The sequence below is a fragment of the Salarias fasciatus genome, chromosome 22, assembly GCF_902148845.1.
Source record: "Salarias fasciatus chromosome 22, fSalaFa1.1, whole genome shotgun sequence".
In the NCBI taxonomy this organism is placed as follows: Eukaryota; Metazoa; Chordata; class Actinopteri; order Blenniiformes; family Blenniidae; genus Salarias; species Salarias fasciatus.
The window spans coordinates 30237591-30259345 of NC_043765.1; the positions used below are offsets into that span (position 1 = coordinate 30237591).

Below are 21755 nucleotides of genomic sequence, written 5' to 3' on the forward strand. Positions count from 1 at the left end.
GCCTGGGAACAGACTGACTGAAGACAGATGTAGTCTTTCTCCGCTCCGGGGTCAAGAGGTCGTACTGTAGGGTCCTGATCCGCTCCGGGGTCAAGAGGTCGTACTGTAGGGTCCTGATCCGCTCCGGGGTCAAGAGGTCATACTGTAGGGTCCTGATCCGCTCCGGGGTCAAGAGGTCGTACTGTAGGGTCCTGATCCGCTCCGGGGTCAAGAGGTCATACTGTAGGGTCCTGATCCGCTCCGGGGTCAAGAGGTCGTACTGTAGGGTCCTTCACTGAGGGCTGTAATGTGTAGAGGCAGCCGGGCAGTGAAGCTGTGTACTGTGTTCCTGTTGTAGTGTAGCTCCTCGTTTCCCCTGAACCACTCTGTCTGTGATGCTGTCAGAAAAGAGACATTTTTATTTTTTACTGTTCAAGTTTCAGAAGGAACTTCAGTAGAAAACCAAGCAGAATAAACCTTTTTCACAAACGTTTTATCCAGAGTGGTTTTTTCATGGAACTGCCTGGAAAGTCCATCACTTGTCCCACAGGGGGAGAAACACACACACACACACACACACACACACACACACACACACACACACACACACACACACAGACTGTGGCGCAGCTCTCCTCCCAGCCAGCAGGGGTAGTGGAGTGCAGTGTGGGGTGACTGACGCCTCCCCTCTGCCTCCCCCTAGCGGCAGGCCCTCGTCTCTCAGCCTTCAGGTGAGCTGCAGCAGGTGGAGGGAATCAGCTGATCACTGGAGAGCCTCCACCCGCAGCAGGGCGGAGGCCGTAAACCAAACCTGCAGCTCGGCCTGGATCACAACCTGCTGAGAGTCCCTGGACTGGTTTTAAAACTAGAGGTGACCGGTGGCTCATCAGCGACGGTCTATTGATCTGTAACAGCCTGCTTCCTGTCCTGAGCCATGCTCTCCGCTCTCTGATCTAACATGTTCCACGCTCCGTTGAATCCAGTGGCGGACCGTGCATTTCACACTAAGGCCTTCAGAACAGATCCGCCTGAACCAATCCACCTCTCAATAACTATTTTGTCTACAAAAAAAATCTTATTATGCAGATATGCACATAAAGAGTTGTTGCACAGCAGATAGATACTTGTGCAGCCAGAATAAAAGCCTTTGCTGAAGTGCACAAGTCTCCTACTACATCTGTGCACATACAATGAGCATCAACAACTTAATAAAACAGCAATATTATTTAAGAAAAGAGGAACATTTTACTCACCAAAATCCCCATTATTTGTAAACAAAATCCATCCTCCTTTCCTTCCTCAAAAAGAGTTCAACTGCTCTGTCATATAGATTATCCGTGCGTTTCAGTTCCATAAAGCCAGGGCTGAAAGTCCAGCTGCCCTGTGGGATTTCTGGCCTAAGTTTTATTTCTCTTCAGGTCTTCTTCTTCTTCTTCTTTGGAATAATTGAGGTAGGCGACCAACAACTTAGGTGCATACCGCCCCCTACTGTATCTCTTGGTGAATGTAAATCAGAGGGCCTGGATCTGCTGTTGTTAGAAGCTAGAAGGCGCTGAGTCGCCAACTCGAAATCTGATTGGTTGAAGCAACTATATGATTGACGCTTCACTTTACTTCACTGCGCCATCAGAACGGACAGTGAAGGCCTCGGGCAGATTTCTTTGACCCTAGCAACAGATGATGCCTGAAATCTGATTGATTAAATGATTTAATATGAAAAAAACATGTCTGGAAGCAGCGCAACCACGGGAAATCTATGAAAGGAACTGGAACATACGTTTGGAATCATTTATTAATTATTTATGGACAAAATATAATTTACATCAGTCTGTAATTCAGATAATTTTGAGGCCAGCAGAGAAGGCTTTGCAGGCCCTGACGGCCCACCACTGCTTGAATGTTCTGTCTTTATCTTTATAATTCTGATCTTTACAAGATGTTTTCTCCCTGTGGAGCGCTGTGTGACTGCTGTCTGCCAAAAACACTATAGAAATACAGTCTACTCAATTACCTCCATCAGTTTAGATCAGGGGTGTTCAACCTGCGGCTCTGGAGCCACATGTGGCTCTTTAGCCCCTGTAAAGCGGCTCCTTCCACAACATGAAACGTGAATAAACTAGGGGTGAGCCGAATACTCGTTTTAAACGAGTACTCGTTACGGATAATGCATTTTTTCCGAATCCGAGTCTAGTCCGAGCATTGTCAGTCATTATTCGTCCTCGTGCTGATGGGAGATCCTCATTGGTCCTTCATTCTGCTCTGTGCTCCACCGAGACGACAGGATCCTGGTGAGAGAAGCAATCAGTGCTGGTAAATTAAAAATGCGGTATTTTATTTCTTTGTAGCTGCATTGTGCCTGAGGAAAACCTTAGAAGGTCGAAACGTCGGGGGATTGTGCACGCTCAGGGTTTTTTTTTTCGGGGGTTTTTAAGTTTCGTTTTCCCTTGTGGGTTTTTTTTTTTCTCCTTTTTTCTCTTCTTTTTCATAATAATCTGGGCTTCTGCTCCACTGGGAGGCTGTGATCTGTGGGAGAGAGATGATAACTGGACCGAGGTCCACGTCCCGGTCATGTCCTGGTGCTGCAGCCGCAGACAGGACCAGGAAGCTCAGCAGGGGGGATGAGAGGTTTCCCTGGACGCCGGGGAGATTCCGGTAGGATCATGGGGGGGGGGGGGCATTCATACAATTAAAATATTCATGTTCTGACTCAATAAAAAAAATACTTTTTCTGTAAATAGTTCCTTTACTATTGTGACCAAAAATATTCAAATTTTATTTCTGAGGCTTTTGTGTGAATAAATAATCATTTATATAACTTTAAAAATATTCATGTTCTGACTAAAATAAAAAAAAAACAAACATCTGTACATTGTATCACTGAGACTGTTCTGTAAATAGTTTTCAAATAAAGAATCAATATAGCAACTTCTGAGCAATCCATATCAATTTCAGACTTAAAATAATGCACCAATTTCTGCCCCAGTCCGTTTCCAGTTAAACCACGCCCACTTCCGGTTTAGACCACGCCCCCTCCGAGTACAGATACGGATAGAGATAATTTGGATGGGTAAACAGATACAGATACAGATACAGATACAGATACAGATAGTGGTGTACTCCCTCATCCCTAGAATAAACATTTCACTATTATTATTGGGACGTTATTCAAAATCATCAGTCATACAGGGATTAAAAAAAACAATTAAAGTTGCGGTAAATAGCAAATCACAATAAATGGGGGGAAAACTGAAATGTGTAGAATTTCTAAAAGTACAAAATTCAATATAGTTTAAAGGTGCATTAAGGAGTTTTACAACCTTAAAAATACTTATTTTCCACCATAAATATGTTACACATTTTTAATGCTGTGTACAATGTGCCCTGACATATTCATTACCAGAACCTCTAACAGGCTAAACTGTCACTTGAAAGTCACAGTGCCGGTCCGGCTCCAGAGTTTTTTTGGGGAGAATTTGAAAGGAATGACGTAATGCGCGCTCCGGCTGGTTAGGTTTCATTTTATCCGCCATTACTCCGCCAGATGCTTAGTGAGCAACAACTGAGCAGGATCTTCCAGGAAGTCAGAACAGACTGGCTTCTAGCACTGCAGCTCCACACAGACTCCACCAGGGAGAAGACACTTGAATCTTACTGGAGCATTTCTAAACGAGCGAAGACGGAGTCCCCCTCTTCCGTGCACGCGAGCCACAGGGACGAGTTTTTCACTAAGCTGCGTTACGCCCAAGGCCTGCAGGGGGCGCTGTTTCGCATAAAACGTGCAAACTCCTTAAGGCACCTTTAAAAAAGCATGTGAAGCTGGTTAAAAAGAGGACAAACAGCTGACAGAAAAAGCTTTAAAAGAGGAGCAAAGCAGAGGAAGTCAGGTACAAAAACAGGTTCAATGTAGGAAAAAGTTCACTATTCTGAGCTGTGGTTAAAACTTCACAAAGACATCAGAGGATGTGGTTTGATTAGAGCACCAAACTATATGAAGCTTCCTGAGCTGCAGCCGCCTCACTTAAAGGTTCACTGTGCTTTATGGCTCCAGAACTACTGGACATTCCAGGGTGTAGTTCCTCCATCAGCCTCTAGAAGTCGCTAAGCCCTGGTCTGGAGTGGACAGCTCTTATTCACCTTATTCAGGTCCGCCCACTTCTCTTGGGGCGGGACTTCCGCTTTGTGTTTGCACTTCCGGTTAGCCGACAACTGCAGTGTATACAAACGAGAAAATGGTGTGGGAAGAAATAAAAATCTCTCTTAAACGCTGTAATGGAACAACTCTGCCTCATCCGAGGCTTTTAGCAGAGTGGAGGAGGACATGTGGAAGTGGCCTCCAGTCCTGTATGGTGATATTTTAATGACTTTGTGCGTCGCTGGGTGTGGACGGTTCAGCCATGAGGAACTATGGAGCACCGAAGCTTCCAAATATCTTCACAGTGGGAAAGTCGGTTGATTTTTAAAATCAGCAACAGGGCTATAGGTTTTTACAGCCAGTGTAGCCCCAGTCAGGCCAGGACCTCTTCACATTTAGCAGGATGTTGGTGACAGCTGACAGCGACAGAGAGCCTGGAGACCAGGATGCTCCTGTATCGCGGGGTTGGGACGGTCCTGAAGATCTACTGAAGTAAAATCTAGCTCAGAAAAGTACAGTAACAGTAAAATGACTTTGTTATGACCACCTCTAGCCAGAATTGTCATGTGATGGTTGAGGAGTCGAGAACCTCCTGTTCCCACAGTGCATTCTGATTTATGTAATATGACTCCTCAACTTTCAGATGAAGAGAACCAGCTAAATTCAAGATGGTGTAAAATGACCATGACATGGGGTTTCCTGCCATCATTTGACCACATTGATTGGTCATATGATCGCTCCATGTCACCAGTTTTACTAAGGATTTTGTTATGAATCTCTGGGTACTCAGCTGAGCTGAGAGTGAAGGATGGCTCCGCCCATATGCTGATTGACATAGACTGTCAAACTTTATGGTGCTGAATTCAAGATGGCCACCAAATGGCCATTTTCTTGTATTTTGGTCCATAAGTGTCTCAATCGTCCAGATTTATGTTTTCCGGGTCAAATAATTCTCTGGGACTATTTCCACGTCTCTGAGTCCCATTATGTTTGTACACCCATAAAAGATGCTCTATGACTGCATGTCTGCTCATGGGGTCAAAATATCCCATCTAATCTTTAGTGAACCTTCTGGTAGCAATCTTCTAAGATGGCTTCCAAAAACACGTTGTCGCAATAATATTCAAAAATATCAATTCTTTAGTGTAACACATCAATTCTTTGCACCTCAGAGAGCTTTGCCTTTGATTAAATGTGCTAAACCATCAAACAATTCTTCTGTAAGACTGAGGAGCCTTGAGACGGTTCCTACAGACTGCAGCCTCTGGACTGTGGAGGACGACCTGCACTCAGCTGCTGGGCGAGAGACACCTGTCAGAAAGCTTGGATGGGAATAGAGAAACAGACGTTCTGGTTTCAAAGGCCAAAAAAACACCAGCTGTCATTTGAACACATCAGTTTTTATTCCAAAGGATGTACATTAATAATACCAGGGTGGAAATCAGGGTGGAGTCAAGGGGGGACACGTCAGGAGACAGAGGACCCTTCCAGTGCTTGGCTTTTCACATGTCAGCTGGTGACAGCAAACAGGTTGGAGGTGGGTGGAGGTGGGCGGAGGTGGGCGGAGGGCGTCTCATCCTGCTGCTCACAGCTCACACTTCAGGAGCTGTGGAGGAGGGGTGGAGGAGGGTGGAGGTGGGTGGAGGAGGGTGGAGGAGGGTGGACGTGGGCGGAGGGCGTCTCAACCTGCTGCTCACAGCTCAGACTTCAGGAGCTTCTTGGCCTTCTTCATGTTGTCCAGCACTGAGGAAGAGGAGGAGGCTCTCAGTGTGTGTGTGTGTGTGTGTGTGTGTGTGTGTGTGTGTGTGTGTGTGTGTGTGTGTGTGTGTGTGTGCGTGAGCTGGAGTACTCACAGAGTTTGACATCATTTGGTTCGTAGGCGTACATGCGGTTGGAGTAGCGGCCGACGATGTCGGCTCTCACCGTCATGGAGGGGTCTGTTGGGAAGTGGACGGAGTAAAGGACGTAGCAGTGCAGAGGCAGCTGACGTAGAGCTGCTGGAAGAGGGTTCTCCAGCCCTGTTCCTGCAGAACCCTGTCCAGCCTGCTCTGTCTCTCCCCGCTGCCTCCACCTGCAGCCGTCTCCGCCCGGCGCCTGAGTGCTGGGTTTCTCTATACGCAGATGACGTGTTGCTCTACGCAGCAGCATCAGTATCTTCTCTTCCAGGTGTCCACTCTGGATAAATTCACTTCATTGTCATGATATGAGCTAAACCTTAACCATGAAATCAGCTGCTTCACTGCTCCAGCAGGACGATCTGTCTTCTCACGACCCTCCGGCTTTAAATGTCTCGGGATTCATGTGACTCGAAATTTCTGGTCTTTTCTCTGCCGACTTCGCTCCACTTATAGCCCAAGGAAAGTCTGACAGTGAGGTGGAACCATGTGCCTCTCTCCTCCAATGAATGAAAGTCTGTTTCAATCAATCCCTGTGTTTTACCAAAACACGTCTCTTTGGATAAAATGCTTGGTTCCTTTATTTGGGCTGCGGCGTCTAATTGTCTGACTCTAAGCTGTCAATCGATATATTTTCCAATAAATATATTTTGGAAAAAAGAAAGCAGTCTCATTACCGACAGAGGAGCAGATCATGAAACAGTCATTCACTGGGAGTACATTAACTCTTCAGACCCGTCGCTTCAGAAACATGCTGGACAGGCAACATTCCTACATGTGTTTTTTCTCAACAACTCAAAATGTGATTATTTTAAGCCTCACAAATGTACTGAAGTTCACCATAAAGTTGGACCTTGCGGACGTTGCGGTGTCCAGAACATGTCTGTCTCTGACGGTTCTTCAGATCCAGCATATGGACACTGGTACAGACTCAGCGACCCGCTCCACTGAGGGTTCTGCTCGGTTCGTGGTGAGGACAGAACCAGGGCGAGAGCTAGAACATCTGCAGGAACAGGGCTGGAGACGCCTGTCCTGTCCTAGAGCTAGACCTAGAGCTAGACCTAGACCTAGGCCTAGACCTAGGCCTAGACCTAGACCTAGACCTAGAGCTAGACCTAGACCTAGGCCTAGACCTAGGCCTAGACCTAGACCTAGACCTAGAGCTAGACCTAGGCCTAGACCTAGGCCTAGACCTAGACCTAGACCTAGAGCTAGACCTAGACCTAGACCTAGACCTAGAGCTAGGCCTGGAGCTAGACCTAGACCTAGAGCTAGACCTAGAGCTAGACCTAGACCTAGACCTAGACCTAGACCTAGACCTAGGCCTGGAGCTAGAGCTAGACCTAGACCTAGAGCTAGAGCTAGGCCTAGACCTAGACCTAGAGCTAGGCCTGGAGCTAGACGTAGACCTAGACCTAGACCTAGAGCTAGACCTAGACCTAGACCTAGAGCTAGACCTAGACCTAGACCTAGAGCTAGAGCTAGACCTAGACCTAGACCTAGACCTAGACCTAGAGCTAGGCCTGGAGCTAGACCTAGACCTAGAGCTAGAGCTAGAGCTAGACCTAGACCTAGACCTAGAGCTAGGCCTGGAGCTAGACCTAGACCTATACCTAGAGCTAGAGCTAGACCTAGACCTAGACCTAGACCTAGACCTAGAGCTAGACCTAGACCTAGACCTAGGCCTGGAGCTAGACCTAGACCTAGGCCTAGACCTAGGCCTAGACCTAGACCTAGGCCTGGAGCTAGACCTAGACCTGTCTCATTGTTGTGGTTTGAACAGGTCGGATCCAGCGGGCTCAGTCCCCTGACTCCTGAGGACAGAGACCAGGTCTTACCCACAAAGATGATCCTGGGGACGTACTGTCCATCAGGGGACAGGTGTTTGTCTGTGGTTTCATACTGCAGGGAAGAAGAGCACACACACACACACACACACACACACACACACACACACACACACACATAATGAAGGATGCTGCAGTGACCCCCCCACGTCCGCCCCCAGCCCTGCAGCCTACCATCAGATTGAGGATCACGAAGTCCTCGTCCAGGGTCCTCTGGAGCTCGGTGTTGTCAGCGAAGACCTTCTTGAGCGCTGCAGGACAGACGGAACATTAGGTGAAGCGGGGGGTGGGGGGTGGGGACGAGGGACGGGGGAGGACCGGCTCACCCTGGCTGTGAGGACAGTCCTCCAGGTGGAACAGGACCATCAGAGGCTTGTTCCTGGAACACAGACCAGACAGTGGCTTCACACCCTCCCCGCACGGAACCGTTCCCCTCAGAACCCCCTCCTCACCTGGACCTGGACCAGTACAGACCCTCCTCGTACGTCTGAGCCCAGATCAGCTGGTCGCCCCAACCTGCAAGACACAGGAGCAGTGGGGTTCAAACCGGGACTCCGCCCAGCCGACCCGCTGAAGCCGCTCGTCCCCACAGACCTCTGGACAGGGACTGAGGGATCCTCTTGCCCGTTTTGGGGACATATTTAGCGAAGGTGGAGGACAAGGCCACCAGGACCAGGACGAGGGACGCGGCTGCTCTGGTCATCTTTCAGCTTCCTGGAACAAGAACAGACCTGAGGGAACATCTGGACCAGCGGGGTCAGAGGTCAAACCCCAGGATGACATCTGGAAACAACAGCATGGCGAAGACGCTGGAGACACATGAGGACAGTGAGACTGGAGCTCAGAACCCTGGAGAACATGGAGACTGAAACCCTGAGTCCAGCGGTTCCACAGCTGCAGGGCCTGTTGAGGACCTGCTGAGACCAGCGTCCATCATGTCCTGAACTCTCGGGTTTCAGAACATCCACATTCAGCTGCAGTGAAGCTCTCGGTTTCATATCATGAAAGAAAAGATCTCGGAGAACCTCGGAGAACCTCGGAGAACCGACCTGTGCGCTGCCTCCTGCAGGCCTTCACAGGAACTTGATTCTCGGTGCCTTCATGCAGTTCGATGGTTAAATAGAGAAACCTGAGGCCACACGCTCCTATAAAGGAACCCTTCCAGAACCACAACAGACCGGCTCTTCTGGCTGAAGTCCAGCAGAACCTCAGAACATCAGGAGCTCAGTCCAGCTCCAGGGGTAGAACAGGTCCTGGTCCTGCTCCAGGACCTCGGTAAACTCCGTCAAGCTGAACACCAGAACCAGCAGAACCAGCAGAACCAGCAGAACCATCAGAACCAGCAGAACCACCTCTCACACTGCCTCCACCCAGGCTCCCTGGGGGTCCCTGGAGGTCTCCCGTCCAGGCCCACCTCACTCAGGTTCTCAGACCTGCAGGTGCTACAGAGAACCAGGAGAGAACGGCTGACGTTCTGCTGATCGGGTCCAGGCTGATCCGCTCTCTGCTTACCTGCTGCTCAGACGTAGAGGACAGGAGAGGACGGCAGAGGACGGCAGAGGACGGGAGAGGACGGCAGAGGACGGGAGAGGATGGGAGAGGACGGCAGAGGACGGGAGAGGACGGCAGAGGACGGGAGAGGACGGGAGTCCAGCTGGTCTGCTGCCGCTCCGCCTCTGCTTTAAAGCACCTGGCAGGTGGAGCGCCCCTCCCCCTCCCCTCCCCTCCTCCGCCCCTCCCCCTCCGTCCTGCTGACTCACCCGGATGTCCTGCGTCGGGAGAACTGGTTCATGTCCTGCTGCAGACATCCTGGTCCCTCTGCTCGTAAAACAACTGGCTGAAAGTTTCCAAACACTCAGAAAACCAGCAGGAGCGATCCAGACCTGAAGAGAACGAAAACCAGCAGGAGCGATCCTGACCTGAAGAGAACGAAAACCAGTGTTTCACTGATTCAAAGCTCCTGGCACAGAGTTTAGTTTTTACTGTTGTGTTTCAATGAAAAAACATGCCTGGAAGGTTTTTTTTTTTTTTTTTTAAGTCTACTTTTTAGACTTTAGACTCTTTTGTGGACTGAGGCTCCTCAGTCAGTCCTGAAGGCAGGCAGATCCGGTCTGGGATCTCCTGCAGGGAGATCCTCTCGGGGAACTTCTGACTGTGTGAAGGTGTGATACAGTTTTTTATGATTGCATAAACACTAAAAACAAAAGAATCATATAACTATCAATACCTGACACTCAAGGAGCAAAGCAGGACCAGATTTCCACCACTATAAACACAAAGGCAGACTCTTTGCAGAACAACACACACAGTCATTTGCAGAACACGAAACACACTTGTATACATCAGACACAGACGTTTATCCAGACGTCTCTTCCTTGCTGTTCCACAGCTCTGATGGACAAATGACCACAGCCATGAGCCGCTCGGTGGAACCCCCACATCAGGAGTGAAACAGGACTGCTTTACTGTAGACACACCGACCAGGTTTGAGCTCTATGAAAATGCAGCAGGGAGAAACATGATTGGCCACAGGGCTGTAACTACCGTGATGTTCCAGGGCAACGTGGGGGGAACATCAGCCTTTGAGCAGCCGTTTCCCTGAAGGGGGTCCTCCACCGGCAGGCCAACACGACCCTTACAACACAGATCACATGATCAGATGTTTGGACAGACTGCACAGCCTCCTCCCAGGAAATGACCAGATGCTCCAGGTCCTCCACATGGTCCTCTGGGACAAAGTGTCCTTCCTCCACTCTGCTCTGGTCCAGAACTGGTTTCAGCACCACCCACTGTTACAGTCCTGGACCTTCCTCCATACTCCCCATTTCTAAACCCCATCCAGGAGTCTTTCTGGGCTTGGCGGTGGAGAGTTTCTGACTCCGGCTCCAGACTCGGACGCCTCATCCAGGCCAGGGAAGAGGCTTGTGACCAAACTGACGCTGCAGCTGCGAGGAAGGATCCGTCGTTCAGGACGGTTCTTCCCTCGTTGTCTTTCCAACGAAGGTATTTCCTGTGATGTAGATGAAACTCTCTGGCCAGATCCAGCTAGGCCAAGAGATGTTTAGTATTTCATTTATTTTACTCAGATTTCTTTTTGTTTTCTTCATTTTCTTTTCATATTGTTAACCTGTAGTTGTAGTACAGGACTTTTATTTGTCTGTTTAGTGGGTTTACAGTGTGGGGATGTGTTTTCTTGTGATTGTCTGTGTTGACTGAATGTGGTTATATGAAAAAAAACTTAAATCATATTTTCAAAAGTCTGCAGCATTGATCCCGTGACGTGTTTGAATTTACTATGTTGTATATTTGCTCTTTCTCTGTGTACTTCACTACAGTAATCTATTCCCTGAGAGGTCCAGAGGGAGAACTGCCACTGGTGCTGTAAGTTAAACACAGCAGTGTGTGACTGGTTCAAACAGATCTAAGCCTGATGCACTGTGTGTGTTTCATTTGGTAACACTGTGTGGTTTTTATAAAGGTGTATATAGTTTTTACAACAGTGTTTCATTTTGCACAGGATCTGAGGTGTTGTCCACATTGTGTGTGTGTCTGTGTGTCTGTGTGCAAACTCATGCAAAGTCTGATATGGGTCCAAAGCCTCGTCAGCGCCCTGTGTGAGAACACAGATCAGACCAGGACCAGGGCCAGGGCCAGGACCACGGCCAGGGCCAGGGCCAGGACCAGGACCAGGGCCAGGACCAGGACCAGGACCAGGACCAGAACCAGAACCAGGACCACGGCCAGGGCCAGGGCCAGGACCAGGACCAGGGCCAGGGCCAGGGCCAGGACCAGGACCAGGACCAGAACCAGAACCAGGACCACAGTCAGGGCCAGGGCCAGGACCAGGACCAGGGCCAGGACCAGGACCAGGACCAGAACCAGAACCAGGACCACGGCCAGGGCCAGGGCCAGGGCCAGGGCCAGGGCCAGGACCAGGACCAGGGCCAGGACCAGGGCCAGGACCAGACAGGCTCCCAGTGAGGGATGGATCAGGTCCACCAGCAGGTTTCACAGCCTGCAGGGTTCTTTCTTCAGCAGGACTTTCGAATGATGCGCTCTGCTCAGACCCCTCAGGTCTCCAGTGTGGACTGTGGAGGTCCTGGGCTGGGATTGGACTTTTCTGTCCCTGTCAAACCTGCAAACCATGATTTCCTGAGAAACAGCCCGTCAACAGGAAGTGGGGCTGGCTGAAGCCCTGGAGCAGGGGAGGAACAGACCAGGTGTGCCAGAGCTGCAGAACCAGACCATCATGTGGAGTGAACGGTTCACATGGTGCCTGATCTTTATCTGGTCCATCTGAAGTCTCTGCTGTGCTGCAGTGGGAGCTCCGTGTCAAAGGAAGCTTTGTTCGAGCCCCAGCGTTCCCCTGACGACCAGACTCAGTTGCTCTGAATGGCTCCTTTCAGCTCCTGGTCCAGGACCACCTCCCTTTGTGCTCCCTGTTCATTCTGTACCTTCATGGGCCGGACTCTGTTTCTCACTGTACAACAAACCCTTCTACAGCGTTTCGGAGGCCAGTGTCGCTTTATTCTGGAAAACTCTGTTTCTTAAAATGGCCTGAAGGTTGGAAGCAAAACAGATCGCACATTCCAGATGGTCCAATACAGAAGAATGGTACCGTCTGAGAGGTCTCACATGGTACCAGAGAAATCCAGAATCAAAGAGTGGTACTGCCTGAGAGGTCCAACAAGGTACCATCAGACAGGTCCAACATGGGTCCTTGTGTTTTTGTTAGTGATGGTTGTTCCATCTTTTGCTCAAAATGGTCAAGTTGAGACTCACCCCCCCCCCCCCGATAAGGGGTTCTCTTGGTCTGATGGATTCCACATGTGGGCGGATCAGGGTCTACCAGCTGATGTGTGGTGTCGTGTCATTCAGACGTTTCTCAGTGGCCTGGTGTGAGCCGTTTGAAGCGTTGCCCTCTGGGATTGCTGACGCCGAGCTGTCCCGGTCTGCCGGGACCAGGATGTGGCCGGGCTTAAGGCTGAGGTGTCCTTAACAGACGGACGCCCAGCCTCCTCCTCTGGGAGCCAATATTTACTGAGGAGAGCAGAACGACGACGCCTGCTCTCACTCTGCGTTCACCAGCTGCTGTCAGCCCTGCCCTCATCTCACACACACACCCACATTACACAAACACACACTACACACACACTACACACACCACTCATTCAGTCATCACATCCATCTGGTGTGAAGCTCAGTCTGTCTCACTGCTGTTATCACTAATGGAGAGAATGGAGAGGCCCGAGCCCCACGGTCCATCCACCCAGCATCCACCTGTCATCCACCCATCATCCACCCAGCATCCACCCAGCATCCACCCAGCATCCACCTGTCATCCACCCAGCATCCACCCATCATCCACCTGTCATCCACCCATCATCCACCCAGCATCCACCCACCATCCACCTGTCATCCACCCAGCATCCACCCAGCATCCACCCACCATCCACCCAGCATCCACCTGTCATCCACCCATCATCCACCCATCATCCACCCACCATCCACCCATCATCCACCCAGCATCCACCTGTCATCCACCCATCATCCACCCATCATCCACCTGTCATCCACCCATCATCCACCCAGCATCCACCCACCATCCACCTGTCATCCACCCAGCATCCACCCACCATCCACCCAGCATCCACCTGTCATCCACCCATCATCCACCCCTCATCCACCCACCATCCACCCATCATCCACCCAGCATCCACCTGTCATCCACCCATCATCCACCCATCATCCACCTGTCATCCACCCAGCATCCACCCAGCATCCACCCACCATCCACCCATCATCCACCCAGCATCCACCTGTCATCCACCCATCATCCACCCATCATCCACCCACCATCCACCCATCATCCACCCAGCATCCACCCAGCATCCACCCGTCATCCACCCACCATCCACCTGTCATCCACCCAGCATCCACCCATCATCCACCCAGCATCCACCTGTCATCCACCCATCATCCACCCAGCATCCACCTGTCATCCACCCAGCATCCACCTACCATCCACCTGTCATCCACCCAGCATCCACCTACCATCCACCTGTCATCCACCCAGCATCCACCTGTCATCCACCCATCATCCACCCAGCATCCACCTGTCATCCACCCATCATCCACCCAGCATCCACCCAGCATCCACCTACCATCCACCTGTCATCCACCTGTCATCCACCCATCATCCACCTGTCATCCACCCAGCATCCACCTGTCATCCACCCAGCATCCACCTGTCATCCACCCATCATCCACCCAGCATCCACCTGTCATCCACCTGTCATCCACCCATCCATTGGATTATCCATCGACCCATTCATCTTCCATCCAACCACCCATTCATCAGATAATTCATCCACGGAGCCTCCATCCTGTCATCCATCCACCCGTCCCTGAATGAGTCTGACTGGAGACGGGGCAGCACGTCGACACATTTATTCAGTAAAGTGTACAAAAACAAGTGAAATCAAAAGAGCATGACGGTCCACAGCAGCATCTGCTGAGAAAAGAACAACCGATCAATAAAAAGGGCCACAAACCAGAAGGAGCTCGTCACCGAGGGTGGAGGGAGCGCCCACCACAATACATTCTTCAGTCCCACAAGAGACACACAGTCCTGTTTTCACAGAAAACACTGAAAGAGAGGGACAGCGCCCTCTGCTGATAACACTGGAGCATGTAATACACAGGGTGGAGGCCACAGGGGCCACAGGGGCCACAGGGGCCACAGGGGCCACAGGGGCCACAGGGGCCACAGGGGCAGGTCCAGTCAGTGGCTCCGGGGGGGCCGTCCTCCACCGGGTTTGGTCTCAGGTCTCAGCCGGGGCGTCCACTCGTCTGCAGCATGGGAGGAGTTCAGTCATGTGGACCGCTGGCAGGACCGTCCACTGGTCCACCGTACTGGAGGCGGCGGGGCCCCTCCCCCTGCTAGTGCCTGAACTGGTGGTGCTGGTTGTTGGCGCTGTAGTTGGGGGGCAGGGGGGGGCCGTTGACGCCGGGGTGGTAGAAAGCACAGTTGCTCTCGTACCTGCAGTTGCCCTTCACCATGAAGTGGCGGCAGACGGGCCTGTTGGACATGTCTGCAGAGAGGAGCAGGGGTTAGAGGTCATCCGGGACGTCCCCCCCCCACCCCCCTCCCCGTCTCGCTCCACGTACCGTTCATGTTGTTGTGTCCTCCTCTGGGGCCCCCCCGGCCGCGGCCCCTGAAGCCCATGTCTCCCTCGGCGCGGCCGCGGCCCCCCCCGGTGGAAGTGGCCCCCCCTGTGGGGGCCGCCCCTCATGGACTCGTCCCCCCAGTACTTGCCGTTGTCCCCCCGGCCCTGGCCCGGCGGCGGGCCCATCATGCGGGGGCCTCCGCCGGCGTTGAAGGGGGGCCCGTGGCCGTGCGCCGCGGGGGGGTGGCTGAAGCGGGGGCCGCCGGGCCCCCCGGGGCCCCCGCCGGGGGGGTAGCCTCCGTTCATGGGCATCTGCATGTGGTTCATGGAGTTCAGGCCCGGCCCGTGTCCCAGCAGGCCCGGGTTCACTGCAAACAGAGGGCAAAGGTCAGCGGCCCCGCGGGGCGCGGACGCAGCGGGCGGGGCCGGGCCGGGCCGGGCGGGGCCATACCTGGAGGGGGGCCGGCCTGGTTCTGGTTCTGGGTCTGCTGCAGGGACCCCAGCAGCTGCTTGATCTTGTCGGAGAAGTCGGGCTGCTTGATGAGGTCCTCGGTGGACTGGCCCCCGGACGCCCCCATGATGGAGGACAGCAGCTCCTGCACGTTGACGGCGGGGGCGGCGCCGGCGCCGGCCCCCGGGGGCCCGCCGGGCTGGGGGCTGCGCGAGCTGCTGTTCAGGTTCACCATCAGGTTGGCCAGAACCGGGGGCAGCTTGGAGCCCGGGTCCGGGGCCAGCGCCGCCTGGGACGTGTCCATGGCCTCCGCCAGGCCGTCCTCCAGCATGGACGAGTCCTGGGGGGACGGCACGGGTCAGTCCAGACCGGGGCCTGTGTGTGTGTGTGTGTGTGTGTGTGTGTGTGTGTGTGTGTGTGTGTCTCACCTCGTCCAGGGGGATCAGGCAGGGGGGCATGGGCTCGTAGGGCTCAGGGTCTGGCTCGTGAGGGCTGTCTGGTACGCTGTGGGGGACAGGAGGGGGTCAGACGGGGTCAGACGGGGTCAGACGGGGTCAGAGGTCACGGGTCCCGCCGGGCCCGGCGCCGGGTCCCACCTCTCCTTGCTGAGGAAGATCTCCTGCAGGATGCCCATCTCGCGGTCCCTCTGGGTCAGCTTCTCCGTGCTGTTGGCCCCGGGGCTGACCAGGCTGCCGGCCAGGGTCAGGGGCCGCGGGGGGGTCCAGGGGACCCGCTCCTCCATGGTGTCGTGGGACAGCCGGCGGGCCATCTCGAACGTCTGCCGGTCCATCATCAGCTCCCGCTTCGCCGCCTCGCCGAAGTCCTTGATCTTATTCACGTTGACTGAGAGGGAGGAGGGAACGTCAGAGGAGCGGGGGGGCGGGCGTGAGCGTGAGTGTGTGTGTGTGTGTGTGTGTGTGCGCGCCTGCCTCACCTCTCTCCGTCTCGTCCAGGTCGAAGTAGAAGTAGTGTTTGAGCTGCTCGTCCTCGGCCCAGTGGACCGTCTTCTTCTTCTTGCCCTTCCTGGTCAGACTGTCCTCCTCCGGCTGAGGCTCCGACAGCGCGTTGGGCTTCTCGCCTGCAGGGGGCGACACACACACTCAGCACCACGGCGTGTGTGTGTGTGTGTGTGTGTGTGTGTGATGAGGTGATATGTGGACAGTGTGACAGCAGAGACATGGCTCGCTCTCCGCTGAGGCGTGGCGAGCTGAGCGGGCCGACCAATCAGAGCCGACCAGCAGCGTCCAGGATGAGCGGGGGACGTGGACATGTGACGGCGGAGTGTCCTGCAGGCTGGGGCCTCACCGTGGTCTGAGGCCTCGGGGTCCTCGGAGGGGACCGGGGTCCCGGGCTGCTCCGGCTCCTGACTCTCGTCAGCGGCGGCGCTGGAGGCGGCGGCGTCCGGAGACGACGGCTTGGCGGAGGACAGGTAGGACGGGGACTTGCTGTCAAACGGGCTGGGCTGAGGACAGAGACACACATGCTGAGGGGGGGGGGCGACCGGCCTCTAGGGGGGTCAGGGGTCAGAATACTGGTCCACAGGGGGTCAGAGGTCAGAACACTGATGAAGGGGGTCAGTACCTTGTTGGAGGTCAGAGGTCAGGGGTCAGTACCTTGTTGGAGATCAGAGGTCAGTACCTTGTCTGGGGTCAAAGGTCAGTACCTTGTCTGGGGTCAGAGGTCAGTACCGTGTTGGAGGTCAGAGGTCAGGGGTCAGTACCTTGTCGGGGTCAGAGGTCAGTACCTTGTTGGAGGTCAGAGGTCAGGGGTCAGGGGTCAGTACCGTGTTGGAGGTCAGAGGTCAGGGGTCAGGGGTCAGTACCTTGTCGGGGTCAGGGGTCAGTACCTTGTTGGAGGTCAGAGGTCAGGGGTCAGGGGTCAGTACCGTGTTGGAGGTCAGAGGTCAGGGGTCAGGGGTCAGTACCTTGTTGGAGGTGGGGGAGATGGCCTTGGTGCTGGAGCTGGTGGCGCTGGGCTTCTTCTTCTTGATCTTGATGCCGGGGACGGGGGCGGAGTTCAGGGCGTCCAGGAAGCCGGTGCACTCCATGGCTGCAGCCGGAGAGAGAGACAGAGACAGGGACGGGGACGGGGACGGGGACGGGGACGGGGACGGGGAGGTGAGACTGGAGCGGAGGCAGCCCTGATGGGGGGGGGGGGGGGGGGTGCCGGGACTCACGCTGGGCTGGAATGATCTTCACTTTGATCTCCTTGGCGGAGTTGGAGGGCATGTTGAGGGGCTTGTACTTCTTCTCCAGGGGGGGGGCGTCCGACGGGCCCGAGCTGAAACACACCGTTTAGACCAGGTTCAGGGGCGGTCAGGTTCCTACAGCCACGGGTCCGCCCCCCAGCGGGACCGGGGGGGTTGCGCCGGGACCGTGACGGTGTGGGGCGCACCGGGCTGCAGTGCCAGGCGCCACCACCGGGCGGAGCGGCGAGGCGAGGCGGTACCTGGGCCTCTTCAGGACAGGAGGCTTGATGTTGTACTTGTCTCCCAGCTGGGGGGCCGTGGGGGTCTTCTTGGCTGGAGCCGGGTTCACAGGGTCAATCTCCAGTCCTGACACACACACACACACACACACACACACACGCACACACACACACACACACGCACACACACACACACACACACACACAGAGAGTGAGCGCTGAGCTGACGGCAGGAGCAGCGGCAGAGTGGATGGAGGTGGAGGTGGAGGGTGGAGGCAGAGGGTGGAGGTGGAGGGTGGAGGTGGAGGGTGGAGGTGGAGGCAGAGGGTGGAGGGTGGAGGGTGGAGGTGGAGGTGGAGGTGGAGGCGTACCGATGGAGCGGATCTTGGCGTGGCTGGGGGCGTGAGCTTTGGGCTTCTCCTTCTTCTTCTCCTCGTCGCCGCCGCTCTTCTCCTTCACGTCTCGCGGCGGCGCCTTGCTCTCCTCCTTCTTCTTCTTCTTATCTGGAGGAGGACGGCAGAGGGTCAGAGGTCAGAGGTCAGATGCCGGAGCGGCGCTCTGCTCGTCGAGTCCGGGCCGTACCGGCGGGGGACGCTCCGCTGCCGGAGACGCTCTGAGACCGGATGGTGGCCATCCAGCCGTCCACCAGCACCGCCGCCAGCTTCCTCAGCTCTGCAACACACACACACACACACACACACACACACACACACACACACACACACACCCGTCAGTCTCAGAGGACACGGCGGGACCAGGACGCCACAGGAAGTCAGACTCACCCTCCGTCTCGGCGCTCTTACTCAGCTGCTTCACCAGCTTGGCCGTGTTGTTCTGGAAGACAGAGGACGGGGTGAGAGGACGGCAGAGAGGACGGGGTGAGAGGACAGAGGACGGGGGACAGCGGGACACCCACCTGCTTGAGGTGGTCCACCTTGAGCGGCAGCCTCTGCAGGGTGAGCAGGATGAGCTGCAGCAGCGGACTGTTGTTGGTGCTCTTGGAGTACGTGAGCCACGAGTTGAGCAGCCGGTAGCCGCCGACCCGGATGAACCTGGAGGGGGGACGTGCGGGACCGGTGAGGACCGCCGCAAGCATGGCGGGGCGGGCCGGAGGACGGCGCGGGGGACTCACCTGTTGAGGACGTCGTGGGACTTGGTCTGCAGCAGGATGTTCATGTACATGCAGCGGCTCACCATCTTGGTGGACGCCTTCATCAGGCTGCGGGGACAGGGACAGGGACGACAGCGGGGTGAGTGGCCGGGACAGCTGCGGGACGGACGGAGACGGTGCGGCGCCTCACCTGAACACCTTGGGGACGCCCTCCAGGCTGCGCAGCTCGCCGTCCTTCCCCAGCAGAGCCTCCACGCCCTTCAGGATGTCCCTGGGGTCCACCGGTCCCCCCGCCATGCCTGGAACACAGCGGGACGTCAGGGACAGGTCCGTCCCCGCATCGGGACAACAAGAACCACACATCCTGACAAGTCTCACTAGAACCGCGGAAACCTGGACTCTACAGAACATGAGGAACCGGAACAGATCGTCTTCCTGACAGAGGGCGAGCAGCTGCAGGACCAGAACCTCCACCCGCCTCCAGAACCAGAACCTCCACCCGCCAACAGAACCAGAACCTCCTCCAGAACCAGAACCCGACAAAACAACCGGAACCTCCACCCGCCTCCAACAGGCCCAGACCGAGTCCAGTCCTCCACCTCAACAGGCTCAGTCAACAGGACCATCAGGTCCAGAGCAGGGCCCTGCAGCCCCCCAGGTCCATGCTGGACCACAGCACAGGACGGTCTGAGGACACATGTTTGATTCCCCCTCAGGACCAGGACGCCGTGCAGAGCGCCGCCTCGCTCTTTATTCATCTGACTTTATTTCATTCAGACAGACATAACGAGGAGGGCCTGGTTCACCTGGACTCTCGTACAGCCTGGACTTCACTACCATCAGTCAGAAACAGGTTTTCTGAAAAGAAGAACTGTGGGGTTAAAGTTTCTCTAAAGAATACTTAATGATTCAGAGTAATAATAATAATAATGATGTCCAGACATGACCCTGGTCTGGCAGGAGGGAAACAGCTGGCAGTGATGTGAGAGGCCTGAATACAGTGCTTCAGACTGTCAGTGTGTGTGTGTGTGTGTGTCTGTGTGCGACACTGCCACCTACAGGCTGCTTCATGTCTCTGCACTACCACATGGATTCAATAACACAGACACACATGACACAGTGGACAAGTGTCCAGACTCCTGCTGCTGAAAACAGGACGTTAGACAGTGTCAAGCAGCCGCTGGAGGATGGAGACTCCTGGACATTCGCTCCAGACCGGAGACAGGCTCCGATCTGTCCTCACACACATGCACGTCGATGCTTTCTAACAATAACAAACAGATCTCACTCTGCTCATATATATTCATACACAAGCCGGCTTCTCTGGAGGAAATCAATCAATGATGATGAGGATGTGAGGAATCAGGTTGGTCTTACCCGTGTTACTGTGGTAGTAGAAGTTTTATATAGTCTCACCTCTCCAACAACACCGCAAATAAACCACTTCCTGCAAATGTCATAATGATGTTACACACACACACACACAGATCAGTGTTATACACATGGCTCTGGTTCCTGAGTGAAGCGGGAAAAGAAGGTCATTACAGGTGGTGTCTCTGTCTACATGAGGAGGTGGAGCAGCTCCATCTCTGTCCTGAGGAGGTGGAGCAGCTCCGTCTCCTGTCCTCCAGGAGGACAGCGTTACATAAGGCCGGCCAGCAGCCTCCAGCAGCAGCCTATAACAGGCCTGCTGTCAGAGGGGAGGGGGGAGGAGGGAACAGCAGGCTGATCCGGGCTGCTCGCCGCCCTCCCGCCGCCACACACTCCACAAACAAAGGCTCAAACAGCGAGCTCAGGCCGGCAGGGACCGGGACCGGGACCCTCTCCCGATGCTCCCGCACGTCCTCCAGCAGCAGCCCGCAGCCCTCCACCGAGGACCGGAAACACATCACAGCTTCATCCCGCAATCTTTATCCCAGATTGCCGCGCACCGGCCCGGTTCTGCGCTAATTACCGACACGGCCACAATCTTTATGTATAGATTGTTCCGGAGCAGCGACACACAATCTGTCAGGAAAAACAAAAAGTCCGGCTTCATGGTCTGCCTGAGCCTACGGCAATCTTTATGAGGAGATTGCTTATGATTATTTGGAGGTTTATTAAGTTCCAGATAGTTTTATTGGTCCAGTCCGTCTCACACACAAAGAAGCGGAGCTTCGTCCGTCCACTTTCCTGTGTGAGCTCATTCTAGAAGGTTCCGACCACCACCGAGCGGCTAGCTCGGAGCTAGCAGGCTAACTAGCCTATTGTCTGCTGCGCTGTCTGCTCGCTCCGAGTCCATTCAACTGAAAGGCTACTTACTAGGCTCTACCCAGTGATCCTCAGCGGCTCTCATACAACACTGGTGCTTTTCAGGCACTTATAGCTCTCATTTCATCAACTTTATGTCGTCAAGCTTCATGGTTTTAATTCAACTGAAAGGCTTCGTTATGGGTGGGGCTGGGATAGCTAAATGCTAGTAGCCTGTCCTTCGGGAACAAACTGGAGGCAAAAATAGTAATCAAATGTCCATTACTTGAAGAAAAAATATGAATTTGAGTAGAGTTGTTCAAAGTCCTCGATGCTTCAGTCTTCGGCAAAGCAAACTCATACCTGTAAAACACAAAAGGCACACATTTAGTTCCAGCGACCTTGATAGAAATCAACCATTTTTCTACACAAGAAGTCTGTGGATGTTTTCATGATATTTATGTATTGGTTTCGGGTTAAAAGACGGACAACAGATTAAAAAGAAGCCTGTCTGT

At 54.1% G+C, this 21755-nt stretch overlaps 2 protein-coding genes across 3 annotated transcripts; both read right to left on the reverse strand.

Moving 5' to 3' along the window:
* Positions 1–5490: 5490 nt before the first annotated feature.
* Positions 5491–9526, reverse strand: agr2 (anterior gradient 2). Of its 2 annotated transcripts, XM_030120027.1 has the most exons (9): positions 9423–9457; positions 9366–9392; positions 8448–8567; positions 8306–8369; positions 8180–8232; positions 8028–8104; positions 7845–7908; positions 5965–6048; positions 5491–5854 (listed from the first exon to the last, which is right to left on the reverse strand). In XM_030120027.1, the coding sequence occupies exons 3-9, from the start codon at positions 8554–8556 to the stop codon at positions 5805–5807; spliced, it is 501 nt and encodes a 166-aa protein (XP_029975887.1). In that variant the 5' UTR covers positions 8557–8567; positions 9366–9392; positions 9423–9457; the 3' UTR covers positions 5491–5804. The 2 variants fall into 2 exon arrangements, with proteins under 2 accessions (XP_029975887.1, XP_029975886.1); XM_030120026.1 differs by having other exon boundaries at positions 9366–9526.
* Positions 9527–14286: 4760 nt separating this feature from the next.
* Positions 14287–19329, reverse strand: ppp1r10 (protein phosphatase 1, regulatory subunit 10). Its single transcript, XM_030119997.1, is given in 17 exon segments — positions 14287–14947; positions 15024–15105; positions 15107–15390; positions 15474–15813; positions 15902–15977; positions 16070–16316; positions 16408–16551; positions 16779–16935; positions 17398–17522; positions 17650–17753; positions 17922–18027; positions 18272–18403; positions 18483–18572; positions 18683–18734; positions 18817–18952; positions 19033–19119; positions 19202–19329. Coding segments are annotated over 17 exon segments (2421 nt in total). The 5' UTR covers positions 19309–19329; the 3' UTR covers positions 14287–14795.
* Between the last annotated feature and the right edge of the window lie 2426 nt (positions 19330–21755).

Coding starts and splice junctions, on each gene's coding strand:
- agr2 (XM_030120026.1), bottom strand. CDS start 8,556: ATGACCAGAGCAGCCGCGTCCCTCGTCCTGGTCCTGGTGGCCTTGTCC. Junction 8,233..8,305: donor CTGTACTGGTCCAGGTCCAG/GTGAGGAGGGGG, acceptor TCTGTGTTCCAG/GAACAAGCCTCTGATGGTCC. Junction 7,909..8,027: donor TCGTGATCCTCAATCTGATG/GTAGGCTGCAGG, acceptor TCTTCCCTGCAG/TATGAAACCACAGACAAACA.